The sequence below is a fragment of the Apodemus sylvaticus genome, chromosome 8, assembly GCF_947179515.1.
Source record: "Apodemus sylvaticus chromosome 8, mApoSyl1.1, whole genome shotgun sequence".
Classification (NCBI taxonomy): domain Eukaryota; kingdom Metazoa; phylum Chordata; class Mammalia; order Rodentia; family Muridae; genus Apodemus; species Apodemus sylvaticus.
In genome coordinates, this window is record NC_067479.1 from 105,583,727 (window position 1) to 105,602,182 (window position 18,456).

At 44.6% G+C, this 18,456-nt stretch overlaps 1 protein-coding gene across 1 annotated transcript; it reads right to left on the minus strand.

Annotated features, from left to right (window-relative positions):
- Positions 1 to 68: 68 nt before the first annotated feature.
- On the minus strand, positions 69 to 18,005 carry Dydc2 (DPY30 domain containing 2). The gene is made up of 5 exons (XM_052190685.1): positions 17,925 to 18,005; positions 14,669 to 14,717; positions 8,319 to 8,474; positions 7,880 to 8,002; positions 69 to 797 (listed from the first exon to the last, which is right to left on the minus strand). The coding sequence occupies exons 3-5, from the start codon at positions 8,463 to 8,465 to the stop codon at positions 648 to 650; spliced, it is 420 nt and encodes a 139-aa protein (XP_052046645.1). The 5' UTR covers positions 8,466 to 8,474; positions 14,669 to 14,717; positions 17,925 to 18,005; the 3' UTR covers positions 69 to 647.
- Between the last annotated feature and the right edge of the window lie 451 nt (positions 18,006 to 18,456).

Consider the following 18,456-nt stretch of genomic DNA (forward strand, 5'->3'; position numbering starts at 1 on the left):
ACACACACACACACATTCCCCCTCCCCTACTACTATATGATTCCAACTATATGAGTATAGTCATTGGAATAGTCAAAAGAACCCAGACAAAGTAGAATGATAGTTTCTAGGGTTTTGGGGGTGGGGGTAGAATAGAGTTATTGTTTAATGGGACAGAGTTTCAGTCTTACAAGGTAAAAAGATATAGTTTGCATGCTGGTTGGTAGGAAGAGTTGCATAATATGAATGTGTTAAGGTCACTAAATTGTGAATTTTATGTCATGTGTTGTATCATAATAAGAAATGGAAACATATTGTTTTAAATAGTGACATAGAGTGAAGACAACATCTGTTATTAGTGACACTGACAGCCTCCAGGACACTGGTAAGGATTACCAGAGCCCTGACTGCAAAGCACAGCTAAAGTTAAGATGAGTATAGTAGAGGGGCATGCTCTCACTCTGTAATGTCAGGAGAAAAAGGCCTCACTGGTTTGATGACTTACTGCTTTTAATTCTTGTTCTGAGTTCACTTTTCTCTAATAGCTAATTCAAAACTTCACATGATTAAAGGTAGCTATGGCTAGCAGACCAGAGAGTCTGTAGATCCCTCCTTCCTAGTCTCCTAAATCTTAGATGAGTGCTCCTCTTGCAGGCCATCTTTCTTTTTTATGAGGGAATAGCCCTTTGAGGCATATCAGAAATCACACGCGAGACACCTGGTTGAGATTCCTGCACCATAGTTGTCTCCTCAAGAGGTGCTGTGTCTTCCTGCAGGGTTGAGGTCTTGTTTGAGGAGAGAGTGGTGGAGGGAAGTTCCTAAAGAGAAAACACAAAGAAAGAAAGTTAAGCATAGAAATAGCAAGCACACAGAACTGCTATTTTTATGCCAGACACTGACAAAGAACAAAGCTGAAATCAACCTGCTCTACAGAATCTTGAGATCAATCTCACTGGGATCAAAGTGGTGAACCAGGGAGTCAACAGCTTGCAGGGATAAAGCCTAATACAGCACACTCTGGACTCCCTGCACATCAACTTCATGCACATAGAAAGTACTGGACAGATGAGGAAGGAGGCAGGCACAAGCCATTAACTCCAGTATGTCACGGATGACGGGAATAACAGACAGGGATTTGAAATGGTCAATATTTTCATAATCTCAAGGGAGAAACACAGACATAATAAGTGAAAATTAAGGAGGACAGTCAAGAAGTAAAGGCCACCCAGAGACTGCCCTACCTGGGGATTCATCCTATAAACAGTCACCAAACCCCAACACTACGACAAGAAGTGTACACCAAAAGGAGCATGCCATAGTTGTCTCTGGAGGGGCCCTGCCAGAGCCTTACAAATACAAAGGCAGAAGGTAGCAACCAACTATTGGACTGGGCATGAGGTCCCCAATGGAGGAGCTGGAAGGTGGTCCAGAGGAGCTGAAGGGGTTTATATCCCCATGGGAAGAACAATGATTTTGGCCACCCAGACGCCCCAAGACTGCCAGGGACTGAACCATCAACCAAGGGGTACACATGGTTCCAATCAAAAATATGGCAGAGGAAGGCCTTGTTGGGCATCAGTGGGAGGAGTGGTTGGTCCTTGGTCAGGTAAAGGCTCAATAGAGGCCCCAACAAAGGGAAACCAAGGGGGGAGGAGGTGGGAGTGTGTCATGTAGAGGGGCATATATGTGGAGGCAGGGGGTGGGAGGAGGGGTTGGGGGTGTTTGGGGAGGGGGGAAAATCGGGAAAGGTTTTACTATTGGCAATGTAAATGAAGACGATATTCAATAAAAAAAGGGGGGGGACAGTCAAGAAAATGGAAATAGAAGAACTCTAGAGTGGGAAAGTATATCTGCATTTTAAAACATCATAGAGGATTTTGGAGAGATCATTCAACCAATAGAGAAGTTTGCTCTTCAAGCAGGAGGCCATGAATTTAATCTCCAAAATGAAGCAAAAATCAAAACAACAAAACAAAACAAAACAAAACAAAAAATCAGGAATGGAGGCATGTGCTTGTAATGTCAGTGTTGGGGAAGCCAGGATGGGCAGATCCCTGGGGCTCACTGGCCAGTCCACCTAGCCTAATCATTAATCTGCAGGCTAGTGAGAGGCCCTGCCTCAGAAAACAAGATGGGGGCTAGAGAGATGGTTTAGTAGTTAAGAGAATATGCTGCTCTTGCAGAGGACCTACGTCTGGTTCTCAGTACCCACATGGACACTCATAACTGCTTGTAATTCTAGTTCCAGGGGACTCCAACAGCCTCTTCTGGCCTCCACAAGACCTGCACACACATGGCACACTTATACACATGCACACAAACACTTGTTAACATAATGTAAAAATAAATAAATCTTAAAAAAACAAAACCCAAGATGGATGGCTCATGAGACTTCCACATGTGGGCATATATACGTAACCACTCACACACAAAAGAAAAGGAAGGTTATCACGGAAATTCCAAATAGAATGCTGGCCCTGGGAGAGAAAAAAAAAAAGGCTTATCCTTGACATCAAATCAAGAGAAATAATCCAACCTGAAGCTAAGAAAAAAGGTGCTGAGAATAAGTGCTTTGATTGTTTTGATCCTCAGCCTGGAACAGAACATCTTTACCACTTCCTCCAAAGAGGGTAGAAAGTCATAAGATCAGAAGGAAGGGGTGGAACAGTGGTGAACACTGTCTTCGGGGCCTGGCATGCCCAGGAGAACAACAATGAGAGGGCTGAAGAGGTGGTTTGTGGGTAAGTCACTAGTGCCAAGAGCAAGCTAGTTTGTAGACTAACCATTTCAGGAAGCTCTGTGTCCAACTGAGCGATCCTGCCTGGATGAATAAGATGGAGATCAGTTGAGGGAGTCTCCTGACATTGGCCTTAGGTTTGCACACTTATGTGTACACATGTGCATGGGCAAACATGTACCACACACAAATATGTTCCACATTCAGACAATCATATGTGAACACTCGAATACAACATATGCAGAAACCAAGGAAACCAAAGCTCCAGTGATGTGTGGAGTAATAGTCCTGCTGTCCCTTGCCAAGATACTTGGAACTGAAGCTTGGTGGGTTAATTCTACGTAGTATTTGTGTGGAAGCCCCAGAAGTCCATTCTACAGTGTGAACCCCACAGATCATAGCAGAGTGCCATGGCACACCTCCCCGCATGGTCTCTGAGACCTTTCTAACTTCACAGTGCTGAGGCTATGCAGCAATTGCTTGTGCTAAGATATTTGTGTGATTCAGATGGGTTGCCTGATTAGAGTCCCTCTGCTTAGTAAATGGAAACCACCTGAAGACCATGTCTGCAAACTTCTTCATAGGCTGAACTCTGAGCTACGTTCTCCATGACATTCTCCTGGACCCCCTTTTGGATATGGTTCCTACCACATTTGGGACTCGGTTTCTATTCCTCTTTTGACACATCCACTTCTACTAGCAACATCTGATCTGAGAACCTCAAAGACATAGATCCAAGCATAGTTTTAAGGGAGTGAAAAAGTAGGGCATGGTGCCTCATGCCTGACATCCTAGCACTGGGGAGGTTGAGGCTGGAGGATTGCTATGAGCTTAAGGTCATCTTAGGTTACGTTGAGAGTTCCAGGCAAGACAGAATCATACAGTAGGAACCTGTCTCAAAAAGAAAAAAACTCAAAAACAAAACAAAACAACCAAACATGCCATAAACCCAAAACTACCAAACCAAACCAGCCCACCCACCCCAAAAAGGAAAACTCTTGAAAGAAAGTGCATGTAAGGTATTAGGTAAACCAGCAAGCCATCTGAAAAATTGCTGAAGTTATCCTAGGCCTGTTCGAAACCGCTTCCCACTACTAGTGACACAAAACAATAGGAAGGTGAGCAACAGAAAGCAGTAATTTGAAATCCACACCAAGTCATCCAGGAACCAGAACCTGGCATTTTTGTTACTTGTTCCATCCCTCACCACTTTTCCTAATCTTTTCAAATATTTGGATATTAACACACACCTGAGTGAGGAGACCAGCAAGCAATCTGATCAGCTTGATTCGGTCCCAGGCTTCTAACAAAGGGAATCAGTGTCCATGACTACACCATACCTATAAACACTTTTCTTTTTTTTTTTTAATTTATTTTTTATTCGATGTATTCTTTATTTATATATCAAATGATTTCCCCTTTTCTGGGTCCCCACTCCCCGCAAGCCCCATAAGCCTTCTTCTCTCCCCCTGTTCCCCCATCTATTCCTTCTCACTTCCCTGTTCTGGAATTCCCCTATAGTGTTGCACTGAGTCTTTCCAGAACCAGGGGCCACTCCTCTGTTCTTTTTGGACATCATTTAATATGTGGATTATTTCTTGGGTATTCCAAGTTTCTAGGTTAATATCCACTTATCAGTGAGTGCATACCATGATTGATCTTTTGAGACTGGGTTACCTCACTTAGTATGATGTTCTCCAGCTCCATCCATTTGTCTACCAGGTTCATGAATTCATTGTTTCTAATGGCTGAATAGTACTCCATTGTGTAAATATACCACATTTTTTGTATCCATTCCTCCATTGAGGGACACCTGGGTTCTTTCCAGCTTCTGGCTACTACAAATAGGGTTGCTATGAACATAGTGGAGCATGTGTCCTTATTACATGCTGGGGAATCCTCTGGGTATATGCCCAGGAGTGGTATAGCAGGGTCCTCCGGAAGTGCTATGCCCAGTTTTCAGAGGAACCTCCAGACTGATTTCCAAAGTGGTTGCACCATCTTAACAATTCCACCAACAGTGGAGGAGTGTTCCTCTTTCTCTACATCCTTGCCAGCACCTGCTGTCTCCCTAGTTTTTGACCTTAGCCATTATGACTAGTGTGAGATGAAATCTCAGGGTTGTTTTGATTTGCATTTCCCTAATGATTAATGATGTTGAACATTTCTTAAGGTGTTTCTCAGCCCTCCGAAGTTCTTCATGTGAAAAATCTTTGTTTAGCTCGGTACCCCACTTTTTAATGGGGTTATTTGGTTCTCTAGGTTCTACCTTCTTGAGTTCTTTGTATATGTTAGATATTAGCCCTCTGTCAGATTTAGAGTTGGTGAAGATCCTTTCCCAATCTGTTGGTTGACGTTTTGTCCTTTTGACAGTGTCCTTTGCCTTACAGAAACTTTGTAGTTTTATGAGGTCCCATTTGTCAATTCTTGATCTTAGAGCATAAGCTATTGGTGTTCTATTCAGGAACTTTTCTCCTGTGCCCATGTCCTCAAGGGTCTCCCCCAGTTTCTTTTCTATTAGTTTCAGTGTGTCAGGTTTTATGTGGAGGTCTTTGATCCATTTGGAGTTGAGCTTAGTACAAGGAGATAAGAATGGATCTATTTGCATTCTTCTGCATGCTGACCTCCAATTGAACCAGCACCATTTGTTGAAAAGACTATCTTTTTTCCACTGGATGCTTTCAGCTCCTTTGTCGAAGATCAAGTGACCGTAGGTGTGTGGGTTCATTTCTGGGTCTTCAATCCTATTCCATTGATCCACTTGCCTGACATTGTACCAATACCATGCAGTTTTTAATCACTACTGCTCTGTAATAAAGTTTGAGGTCTGGGATACTGAATCCCCCTGAAGTTCTTTTACTGTTGAGAATTGTTTTAGCTATCCTGGGTTTTTTGTTATTCCAGATGAATTTGAGCATTGATCTGTCTAGCTCTATGAAGAACTGGGTTGGGATTTTGATGGGGATTGCACTGAATCTGTAGATTGCCTTTGGCAATATGGCCACTTTAACTATATTAATCCTGCCAATCCATGAGCATGGAAGATTTTTCCATTTTCTGAGATCTTCTTCGATTTCCTTCTTCAGAGATCTGAAGTTCTTGTCATATAGGTCTTTCACTTGTTTGGTTAGAGTCACACCAAGATACTTTATGCTGTTTGTGGCTATTGTGAAGAGTGTCATTTCCCTAATTTCTTTCTCAGTCTGCTTATCCTTTGAGTATATAAAGGCTACTGATTTGCTTGAGTTGATTTTGTAGCCAGCCACTTTGCTGAAGTTGTTTATCAGTTGTAGGAGTTCTCTAGTAGATTTTTTTGGGTCACTTAAGTATACTATCATATCATCTGAAAATAGTGATAGTTTGACTTCTTCCTTTCCAATTTGTATCCCTTTGACCTCCTTATGTTGTCTAATTGTTCTAGCTAGGACTTCAAGAACTATATTGAAAAGATATGGAGAGAGGAGGCAGCCTTGTCTAGTCCCTGATTTTAGTGGGACTGCTTCAAGTTTCTCTCCATTTAGTTTGATGTTGGCTACCAGTTTGCGGTATATTGCTTTTACTATGTTTAGATATGGGCCTTGAATTCCTGTCCTTTCCAAGACTTTTAGCATGAAAGGATGCTGAATTTTGTCAAATGCCTTTTCAGCATCTAAGGAAATGATCATGTGGTTTTTTTCTTTGAGTTTGTTTATGTAGTGGATTGCATTGATGGATTTCCTTATATTGAACCATCCCTGAACTCCTGGGATGAAGCCTACTTGATCCTGGTGGATGACTACAACATACCTATAAACGCTTTTCAAAAAAAAAAAAAAAAAAAAAAAAGCTTGTCCTCGTCTGGGTGTCACTGGCTCTAGTTTCCCACCTTCCCTTACAAGGCTTCCTCCCACACTTGGGAAAAGAATGTCAGGCTTTTTGTTTATCTAACTCTTGCTATGGGGAGCAAAAGCCCTCTGAGGAAAACAGGGAGGGCCATTTCACACTGTTAGGGTAATTAGTGTAAGCAAAGCTTTCTCCAATAAAGCAGCAGAACAGAAGGTGGTGCGGGGCAGTCACATCTTATCTTCTGATTTCTTTCTATTCACAAGAAAACAGTGCTGGAAAATGATTGGCATGGACAGGAGAAGTGAGAAGTTTGTTGAATGTGTCTCCTTCTCTTCCTTCTCAGCTGTTCTCTCTCCTGCATGCCCAACCTCCAGATACTGCAAAAAACGCTGTTAACTACAAAGTTCAAGTTTGAGACCTGTGCAGCGGGGTTACACAAAAGTATATTGTAATACATTCACCCAATTTCATAGCTATTTTGGAGTACATGGATTGTGATTGTGAAAAGTATATTAAACTAACTTTCTGAGAAGTATGGCAGCACATGGCTGTAATTGTTAGTGCTTGGCAGGAGGAGGAGGAGGCAAGAGGGTGACAATGAGTTGCTGGGTTGAGTAGTGAGTCTCTCTCTCCTCTTCCCTTTTTCTCTTCCCCCCCTCCTTCCATTCTACAGGATTGTACCTAGCACTTGTACATACTAGCCCACTCTCTAACACTGAAAGACAGTCTCAGCTCTTCTTTAAGATTTTTATTTGTCAGGCTGGCCTTAAACTTACCGGTAGCCCAGGCTTCCAAACTTAGTGTATTTTCCTTTTAATTTATTGACAAGACAGGCAAGCCATACAAATAAGCCCATTAATTATGAGAGTTTATCAGACTACTGAATATCTTAGCATAATGTAAACAAGGTTAGTGTCTTCCAATTTGGCTTTGGGAACCAGCAAAGCTGGCAAATGTACAGGACCTCACTGAGGATACTGAGGACATAATTGATTTTTAAGACATCTTGTCTGGTGTCAATCCCAATATTAAAGTTGAGTGACTTTTCTAATCAGGTACTGTGTAAAATGGCACAACTTTTAGGGGTTTGTACAAAAGACTAGGGGATACTAAAGTTCTGCTTGCCAATCTGAAGAAGGCAGAATTGCTTTCAACTGTTTGGAGTTGGTACCTGATGTCTGTATTACATCATAAAGGGCATGCTTGATATGTGGCTATGAGCGTCAAGCAGGCCCAGGCTAGCTTCAGTGTGCTTTACCCTGTGCTAGGTACATTGAGGATTTCCTGAAACCCCTGACCGATAGAGGCTGAGCTGAATTTTCCATTCTTCCTTCTTACCTGGTGACACTTTTCACACTTCTGCTGGATCTGATAGCCTTCTTCTTTCAGCATTTCTGTTGGTTTTACTTCCTCAGAGCTTCTTTCATACGCTTCCTTAGGCTGTAGCGCCTCCTGACGTTTCTAGGGATATGACAGAGACAAATCAGCTCACATCCCTTAGAAAGAAGCCCCCCTTCATGTGAGATAGGCCTGGGCCAGTGAGGCCTACTGAACTTCCTATTGCAAGCATTAGCTAACCAGTAGCTGCAAACCCGACTCCGTAACCCACCACCTCCTTACCCCCCTGAGTCCTCATACTTCAGATAGCTGGGACAAAGCAATCCTTAGAAGGTAGGTGAGCCAAAAGCTCTCCAGGCCAGCTCAGGATGAGGACTGGGATTTCAAGTTGTTCTGAGCAAGCTGCACCCTCCCCAAGCAGGCCCGGGACACAACACACCTTTTCTTCAGCTTTAGTTATATTCCTGTAATGGTAAAGCCAGTGAGCCAGGTACTCTATTGGGTCACTGGGCCGCACTCTTGCAACCTCTGCCAGTGCCTGGGTCAGGCTGCTTCCAAAGCACTTCTTCAGGTAGGCAGTTTCCATGCTGGGGACCTGGAAGACACCAAACCAAATACTCTACTTTACAAACGCAATCGAACTTTTAAAGTAGACCCATTCTAACAAGTTAGATTTGTTCCAGGAAAAATAAATATTTCTGTATCACCCTTAGTGTTTCCATTACTGTGACAAAATGCTTGGTCTCTTCAACTAAAAAGGCTCTGTGATCCTTTGTTCCCGTCACTCTTGGCTTTTAATGAGGTTGAGCATTATAAGGGTGCATGGTGGGTAAGAGTAGCTCACTTTAGGAAAAGGTTGGAAAGAAAGAAGAAGGAAAAGAGGAAGGGAGCGACATACACTCTCAACCCCTCCCTTGTAACACACACACACACAGACAAACACACACACTGACACACACACACACACACACACACACTGACACAGACAAACACACACACTGACACACACACACACAGACACACACACACAGTCCTCTCCAATGGTTTGACCCAATGACCCAACTTCTTTCCACTAGGCTCCCTGTCTTATGGACTCTGCCATTTCCGAGTATTGCTAGATCCACAAACAAGCATTTAGCGTGTGACCATTTGGAGAGGTCTTTAAGATCTGAATCACAACCTTCTGCCACTGGCTCCCAAAGGTGGATCCTTACCTTTACAATGAAAAAAATATACTCAGTATATCTTCACGACACTCTGGAGTCTTTTGCTGTGGTCTGTTGTTGCTATTGTTTTGGTTTGGTTTTTGTTTGATTGTCTTTTGTTTTGTTTTTGTTTGAGACAGGGTTTCTCTGTGTGGCCCTGGCTGTCCAGGAACTCCCTCGGTAGACCAGAGTGGCCTGAAACTCTGCCTCCCAAGTGCCTGCCTCTACCTCCCAAGTGCTGGGACTAAATGTGCTCGGCACCACTACCCGGCTTGGGGTTTTGGTTTTGGGGACAGGTTTTTGTAGTGTGGCCCAAGCTGGCCTTGAAGTTGACATCCTCTTGCCTCTGTCTTCTAAGTGATAGGACTATGTATGGCATTTGCAACTGTGTTTGGTACTGACACCTTTAATAGTTGTAGCACTGCTCAAAATGCCAAATCCTAAGTCTTCTCTGACACCCAGGGAAAACTCTGATGTGAGCCTCTATAGAAGTCAAAATGATCGGGTTCAGGTGGCACATGTCTGCCATCCTGGCCCTTGGGAGGCTGGCACAAGAGGATCAGGAATCAGAGACAGCTGCGAAGCTGCTGGGGAGCAGTGGGCTGTGGTTACGGCTCATACCTGGTACAGGTGCTGAGAAGAAGCGTCAACTGAGCGTTTGACCTTAAATGGGACAAGTGTATCGACCCCCTTCCCAAGGTTCAAGGAGGATCACAGAAGAGGGATGGAAAGAACGTAAGAGCTGGGGGTGGGAATGGCTGCTCTGAAATGCTGTCTTCAGAGTGCAACACGGCATGAACTCACTGCAGCTACAGCTCCCTGGACAAGAGCAGATTGGTGCAACCAGTTAACATCCCAGTAGCCAGCAGTGCTAATTAGACTCAGCAAGTTCCTAATCAAGAGAGAGGAGGGAAAAGACAAGAGGCCTATGCTGGAGGTAAATGGGAGAAGTGGGAGGAGGAATTTGGGCTGCATATGATCAAAATGCATTGATTAGATGTGTGACATCGTCAGTGAATACATAAATGACATTTTTCTAAAAAAAGAATTTGAAGCCAAGGTGAACAATGGAGTGAGATTCTATCTCAAAAAAAAAAAAAAAAAACAAGAGAGCAAGTAATTAATACTTATTTCTAAGAAACAGTGGAGGTCAAGTCTGATAGCGAAGACCTAAAATTCTAGTTACTTAGGAGTCCAGTGCAAGATGACGCAATGCTCAAAGCCTTCCTAGGTGGCAGACCAACTTCAAGTCCCTTGGCATCTTAGTAAGATCCTGTTTCAAAATGAAACATTCTCAGGGGTATATAGTTCAGTGGAGGAGCTCTTGGCCAGCATACACAATGCTCCCGTTTTTATTCTCAATAGTACAAAGAGAACCAGAGAAGGAGGAGAAAGAGAGAGAAGAGATAGAGACAGCGGTACAGAGAAAACTTTCTAATAAAGAGTAAAACAGGAAAAAGAGATCCGAGCACAGCAAGACCGAAGCCCAGAAGGGCAAACCTTAAATCCTGTAGCTCATGTCTACTAGCGTAGTAGCATTATAAAAGCAGTTAAGTGCTGGACAGTCTCTTGTCTGTGCCTGCCTGGCTGCAGTCCCTGTGGCTTCTCTCTGGGGCTAGCTCTGCTCTCTACATTTCTGTCATCTCTAACTTCCTGGGTCCTCCCCCAGAGCTTTGCCTTCACCCTCACAGCCTCAGATATTGCCCTCCCTGGAGCTTCCTGCAGGGATTCTGTCCCTGTCACACACTGCCTGGTCTTCCAGGGCCTCCTTTGAGTTTTAAGTGGAAGTCTTCATGACCCTACATCCATTCTGTGTGCCTGAAAGAATACGACATGGACAAACACACAATCTGTTACCAGCATGAGCAGTAGCTGGGGTCACTTGGATCAGAGCTGCGGACGCTTTGGGATGTTTGGATGGCTAAATACAGGGAAATAAGTCTTGAGAAAGCAATTCCTTGGGCAATTCTGTGCTCCCAAAGCCATGTAACTCCATGACTTTGTTAAACGGGTTTTTAAATCTGCGATGGATAGGGCATTGCTGGCTCTTGAGATGCCCTCAAGGGATCCTTTCAATTGTCCTGATGTGAGGTAAGTGGCCACTTCTCTTTCTCTGGGCTGGGGGTAGTGGACAGTTGAGACAGGGTCTATGTAGAGAAGGCTAACCTCAAATTCATAGAGGTCCACCTGCCTCAGCCTCCCTGAACCCCAAAATGCTGAGAGTAAAGGTGTGCCCACCACATTAAGGATGTGACTTCCTTTGCAGTTACCTCCTGCTTGGCTGTGACTGTAAAGGCTCTCCTCCTCTGCTGTGGTTTTGCCTTATTGCTTTTATTATGTTAATTGGGTTCCCAAATTACACAGGAATTTGCACAACTGGTGTGTGTGTGTGTGTGTGAGAGAGAGAGAGAGAGAGAGAGAGAGAGAGAGAGAGAGAGAGACTCTTGAGGGTCCCTGCCTCCAGCTGGTTCTAATTGCTAAATAAAGTTGCCAGTGGCTAATGGGTGGCTAATGGGTGGGCAGGGAGACTGGTGGGACTTTTCCTGGGCAAGGGAATCGTGGGAAGAAGGGTTGAGAATCGCCATGCCAGGAAAGGAATCGGATGCAGGCTTGAGAGCTGCAGAAGACAGAGAACCAGCCATGTAAGAGCCAGGGAAGAGCAGCCCCAGGGGCCCCTCCCCCAACTGGGTCTGGGGAGCAAAGATGGAACATAGATTTTTAGTAAGTAATGATTTAGGAGTATTGGAGGGTTAGTGTTAGCTACACGGAAGTTTGAGAGTGATCCAGTCATTGAGCTGTTTAAGGCATGTTAAAATAAAAGTGTGTGTGTGTGTCTTTCTTTCTTTCTTTCTTTCTTTTTTCTTTTTTCTTTCCTTTTTTTTTTTTTTTGATTTTTTTGAGACAGGGTTTCTCTGTATAGCCCTGGCTGTCCTGGAACTCACTCTGTAGACCAGGCTGGCCTCAAACTCAGAAATCCGCCTGCCTCTTCCTCCCAAGTGCTGGGATCAAAGGCGTGTGCCACCACCGCCCGGCTGTGTGTGTGTCTTTCATTCGAGAATCTAGAGCATTTTGGTGGGTGGTGAGGAACTTGCTCCACAGCCGCTGGCAGGGTGATTTGAGAAACGTTAATAATTAATGCAATAGTCCTTCACTGCAAGCTTCTCAGATCCTTCTTCCTTACCTTTTACTCCATAGCTCATGGTAAATCTGACAAAAAGCAGCCCGAATGCTGTACTGTCTAGACACTTCTGCCAGATTGGCCCTACATTTAAACCCAGTCTCATGTAAAACTCAGGGCATGGACAAATGCAGACAAGTAGTTTGCCAGAATACAACACAAAGGGCCTCTAGTCCAGTTTTCAGCAGAGCCCTCCTCTCTACTGAAATCTCAGGAGCCTGTCTATTGGCTGCACATTGTCTTCACATTCTTGCAGGTCCAAAGGAAACTCCATTCCCCAGATTTCCAAAAGGCAGATGGGACAAATAGGTACCTGTGGTTTCTATTAGCAAACCAAAGCACTTGCAGGCCTCCAGCCTCCCTCAGTGTCACAAGCCTCTGTTACACAGGTCAAGTCCAGCCTCCTCTCCCACCTCCTCCCCTACCTCAGCTCCCTCAGCTCAGGCTTCCTTCCCTCCCTTAGCTACTCATTCTTCTTACACCTCCACTTCCTCAGCTATGTGCTCTCTCTGCCCCCTGCCTTCCCCTCTCTCATGTTCTCCATCTCGCTCTCTTTCTCTGTCTTTCTCAGTTTTTCACTCCTGTCTCTCTGCTTCTGTTTCCTCCTGGCCAGGTCCAGCCCACTGACCGTGTTCAGTCTATGTCTTCCTCTCTCTGCTCTGGACTCGCCTGATGCCTCTGGCTGCTCCCTCCCTCCCATCTACAGTAAAACCCTCCTCTTAACCACACATCGATCAGTCATATGGTCAGTTTATGTACTTATTGATACTCTGGTCTTCTGAGCGCTTGCCAGAACTACCCATCAAGTTCTGCTTATAGCATTGTAGGCCTGCTTCTCTAAATCTTTCAAATTCCAAAGATTTATGAAGCACATTAGCAAGTCATCAAAGCAATCAGCCTGACTTCTTGGTGCCGGTTTTCTGTATTAGTAAACTTTGTGTTGCTAGTACAGAATGCCTAAGATAATCAACTAAAGAGGCGAGGTTTACTTTCGCCCAAGGCTTTATGTCTCAGGCCATAGTTCCTTGGCTTCATTGATTTTGGGCCTGTGGAAAGCAGAGAAAACCTCAGGTTATGGAGCAACAACACATGAGGACAAAGATGCTCATCTCGGGAAAGTAAGGAGAGAGGAGTACGGGGTCAGAGTCCTGCAGTTCTCCTTCAGGACATGCCCTGCAGATGCACCTTCCTCTGGTAGACCCTGTCCATTAAGGATTCCATCAGCCTCCAACAACACTACATGTACAAACTGATGACATGACTGCCTCATGGTATAGTTCAGGGAAGGCTCTTATTGTAGATGAGAGAGAGAGAGAGAGAGAGAGAGAGAGAGAGAGAGAGAGAGAGAGAGAGAGAGACTGAACATGGCCAGTGGACTGGACCTGGCCAGGAGGGAAGTGGGAGCAGGGCATGGGAGGGGGGCACAGTGGGGCAGGAAAAGTATATAAAAATTAGCAGGGTTGTAAGGAGAAGGTTAACTGGGGAGAAGGGATGCCCATGACAGAGGGAAGTTTAGAGTACAGAGAAGGTAAGAAGACCTTGGATGCTAACAGGAGCCTAGAGGTCAGTGTGCACTTTGATATGCTAATAGGTACCACATTCTGCCCGTAATTGGGGAAATGCTTCTTTTGGTAGAGGGGAATTAATTGACTTTGGCTTCACAAGTTCCTGAGGCATGCTAGCTTAGCTTGCTTGTATCAGCTGCCAGAAATACAATCCTCCCATAGTTCAAGTTGAGTCCATTTCTGGGTACTTGGATTGGCTTTTGGAGTCTGAGGAACTGGAATTTCATTTGGAGCTAACACTACAGACTGGCAAGCAAGACCTTCGCATGTGGTTGCGGGGGTCATTTAAGATCCAAATCATAACATTACCTTTCTTAGAAGAACCAACCAAATTATACTTGCCAATAGCTGTCACAGGCAAGCAGGCTTCTTTCCTATGGCTTGTCAGCTGGAATATGTCGGACCAGGAGTCCCAGTGGTCACCAGTCTTGAGAGGGCTTGGCATATTATTTGTCAAGGGTGGTGAAGACTTTTAACCAGCCCACACATATTTACTCTTAAGTACAGAGAAATTAAGGTCCTGGAGAGAAACTCTGGGTATACAGCAAGCTGTGCTATTGTGAGGTTGGGAGTTAGTCTGTGACATAGACAACAGAGGCTCATTTACTTTGCAGGGAGAGAGAAGGAAGAAAATGATGGGCCTGTTAACCTCTGCTGACACACTACCCCACAGCATCGCTTTAGGTGGAGCTGATGATCTAGATTTCCTAATAGGTGTCAAGAGTGGCAGATAATGCTCTCCCAGACAAAATACCACATTAGAAGTTGCAGTGAACCAGAGCAGAGCCACAACAGCACAGACATCTGCCCCAGACAGACCATGTCTGGTGTTGCCACTTACAGCTGTGTGATCTTCAGCAAGTTGCTTGGTGTCTCAGAGTCTTGGTGCCCTTTGGGAAACAGAGGTAAAATACAGTCCTCTTAATATGGAAAGAACAAATTGAGCTAGCTATTAATCACATGAGAGGCACTGAGCCTGGAATACAGCCAGAGCGTAAGAAACACGAGCTATTATGGAACAAGATATTGCCAACATATGTTCCTAGCACCTAGCCCCCATATTTCCAGTTTTTCAACTTAGGAATGAATAACTAGACATTAATACAGAAAACATAAATAAATTCTACCCCTCACCAATATTAGAGTCTAGAAATACAAACATTCCAGAAGCAGTGAGTGCTATGAGCACACTTTGTTTGTTTGTTTTAATGAGACTGTCTCACTATGAACAGGCTAGCCTGCAACTCCCTAGGTAGTCCAGAGACAGTCTCACTATGAACAGGCCAGCCTGCAACTCCTTAGATAGTCCAGTGTGGTTGAACTAGTGCTTCTTCCTGCCTATCCCTTCCCTGTGACAGATGACAGGTGTACTCTACTATACCCAACTTCAAAGGGGGGGTTAAATATTGTTCATAATGTAAAGGATCATAGACCCTTAAAAAAAAGTTTGGTTCCAGGATTGGGGCAAAAGAACTATAACCAGCCAGAGACAATCTATTATGCAAGAGTCTTCTTAGACTCTAACAATATTTGTAGACCCAGGAGCCATCTTGAAGGCTTGGCCAGTATTACATTTTTGCTTCCAAGGTGCTGCTCATAGTCTCAATCCTGGAACCTGTGAATGTTATTTCATATGCTAAAAGGAGCTTTGGAATTGTGATTAAGGATCTTGAAATAGGGAGAGAGTGTATTACACAAGCAGGACATCTTAGTTACTTTTCTATTGCTACGAAGAGATACCATGATCAAGACAGTTTATAAAAGAAAGCATTTCATTTGAAACTTTGCAGTTTCAGAGGGTGAGCCACAGCCATCATGGGGACAGGGGCATGACAGCAGATAGGCAGGCATGGTGCTGGAGCGGTCCTTAAGAGCTTACATTTTGTGTCTACAAGTTGGAGGCACAGTTGTACAGATTGGGCCTGCTGTGGACTTCTGAAACCTGAAAGCCTCACCCCTCACCCCTCACCATTCAGCCCCCCCAGTGACACACCTCCACCAACAAGGCATCTTCTAATCCTTTCAAAATGGTTGCAGCAACTGGAAACCAAGCATTCAAATGCCCATGGGGACCATTCTCACTGAAAGCACCACACAGGCACAGCTGTCATCGCCAGAGTCATCAGTGAGGCCAGACATGGATCACGACACAGTGACAAAACACACGGAAGCAGTGCGAGACTCAAGATCATGCCCAAACAGAGCTTCCAGAAGTCAGAAGACAAGGACATCGACTCTATAGAAGGATTAGCCCTTTTGTAAACACATTTTGTAAACAAATGTAAATATATTTGTGTTTAAAGCCAAAGTTTGAAGTGGGTGTGGAGGTTAGGGGATTGGGGCAAGTCCTCCTCTATTTGTGCCAGTGTGTGGATAAACGGTCTTCCACATCCTTGCTTCTCTATATGATTTGATGACGAATTGTTGATGGGTTTGGTGAAGTGCAACTTCCAACATTTCAGATTCAATTCATGTGTGACTTGACAAAATCCCCAATGAATCCCCTGACACTCATCTGTCCTCATAGAATCCACCACAGCATCACCAACTGCGTTCCCAGAATGCAGTTCTGTGCCCGGGTTATTGAGTGGCTGCTACATTGCTTAAATGTGACAAGACCTATGAGGTACTACCTCTGGCACTTGTCACATACTAAGTAAGTCTGAGTGCTCTGATGTTGGAGTTTGGTGGCTAAAGGAAGGGCTCATATTTTGTTGATCCATAAGCGTTCCTTTTTTTTAAAGATTTATTTATTTATTTATTTATTTAACACATGAGTACACTGTTGCTGTCTTCAGACACACCAGAAGAGGGCATCAGACCCCATTACAGATGGTTGTGAGCCACCATGTGGTTGCTGGGAATTGAACTCGGGACCTCTGGAAGAGCAGTCAGTGCTCTTAACCACTGAGCCATCTCTCCAACCCACCAGTGTCCCTTCTTGCATTTATGAAAGCCTCTACCACTGAGCAATGCCATGCCCACAGCTTACTTTCTCTTGCTCTGATAAGCACCATGACCAAAAGTGAATTGGGGAAGGAAAGGATTTCTTTTTTTTTTTTTTTTTTTTTTTTTTTTTTTTTTTTTAATTTTTTTTTTATTTGATATAATTTATTTACATTTCAAATGATTTCCCCTTTTCTAGCCCCCCCCCACTCCCCGAAAGTCCCGTAAGCCCGTAAGCCCCCTTCTCTTCCCCTGTCCTCCCTCCCACCCCTTCCCAGTTCCCCGTTCTGGTTTTGCCAAATACTGTTTCACTGAGTCTAGGAAAGGATTTCTTAGGTCTACAGATTTTACAGTCAGTTGTCATCAAGGGAAGCCAAGCCAGGAACTCCATGCAAGAGCATGAAACATTTAACTATGAAAGGAGTGCTGCTTACTGACTTGCTTTCCCTGGCTGACTCAGCGACCTTTCTGACACAGCCCAAGCCCACCTTTTCAGGGGTGGGCACTGCCCATAGTGGGTATGTGCCTGTAATTAGCAATCAAGAAAACGCCTCACAGACATGACCACAAATCAATCTGATAGAGGCGATTCTTCATTTGAGATTTCCTTTTCTCAGGTACATCTAGGTTTGTGTCATGTTGACAAAAACTAGCCAAGCAGGCGAGGGAAAGTGCATACTAGAGCCTGGCAGAGGGTGTCTTTGGGTGACCTGAAGTTGCTTGCCCTTGAGTTCGCTCTGAAAGGTGCGAATTTAGTCTTAAAATTACTAAGCCAACAAGCCTGCAGCTTTAATCCCCAGGGATCAACCCTGATTTTCAAAGAACCGCTGATCCACAGGGCTCCTATCTAAGGACCCCAATGCAAGCCAGGTTCCAAGTCTCTGTCCTGCTGTTTCTCCACAGTGCTTCCTCTCCTGTAAATCTGTTTCTCCCTTCTGTGTCCCTCATTCCTGGCTCATCTCGATTACGCCCCCTCCCCTTCTGTGTGAATTCCCCTTTTATTTCCCTTTGCCTCCACTGATTGCGTAGCGATGGAACGTTAGCATTCAATACTTGAGCGAGCTCTCGTTGCCAGGCAACGGGACGCGACTCACTGGGAGGTGGCCAGAACGTGCATCAGTAGCGTGCACCAAGGAGGCTGGAGCGTTTACCTTCGAACCGGTCCGCTAGTGTCTCTGCAGAAGCAGTTTTCAAATTTTCACCTCGCGAGCCACAGCCCGGAGGCGGAGGCGGAGGTCTCAACGCAGAGGCAGAGGGAGGGTTAGTTCCCCTTCTCCTCCCTCCTCTCTTCCGGCTCCTCCTCTTTCTCTTCCTCCTCCCCCTTCTCCCGCCCCTTAACCACCCAAAAGGAAAACTAACCTAAGTGCCTAAGTTGGTGGCTGCCTGATTGAAATTTATTTTTATACAAATGGGTTACTTTCTAGCACAAATATACTATAAGACCATTATTTACTGATTCTCAGAAATTCAAGTTGAATTAGGTCTGCGGTAGTTTTGAGTGCTGAATCCACCACCTCCTTTGCTCAAGTCCGGAGACAGGTGTTTCTGTGGGAATGGACTTTCTTCTGTGGAGTTGGATGCATACTGGTGTTTGTTGGGAAATAACATTTCTTAGGTCAGAAGAGATGGCCATTAGTTTCCTCACACGACCAGGAAATGTATGTTACAGAAAGGGGATAACAT

Coding starts and splice junctions, on each gene's coding strand:
- Dydc2 (XM_052190685.1), bottom strand. CDS start 8,465: ATGGAAACTGCCTACCTGAAGAAGTGCTTTGGAAGCAGCCTGACCCAG. Junction 8,003..8,318: donor TAACTAAAGCTGAAGAAAAG/GTGTGTTGTGTC, acceptor TCATATCCCTAG/AAACGTCAGGAGGCGCTACA. Junction 798..7,879: donor AGTGTGAAAAGTGTCACCAG/GTAAGAAGGAAG, acceptor TTTTCTCTTTAG/GAACTTCCCTCCACCACTCT.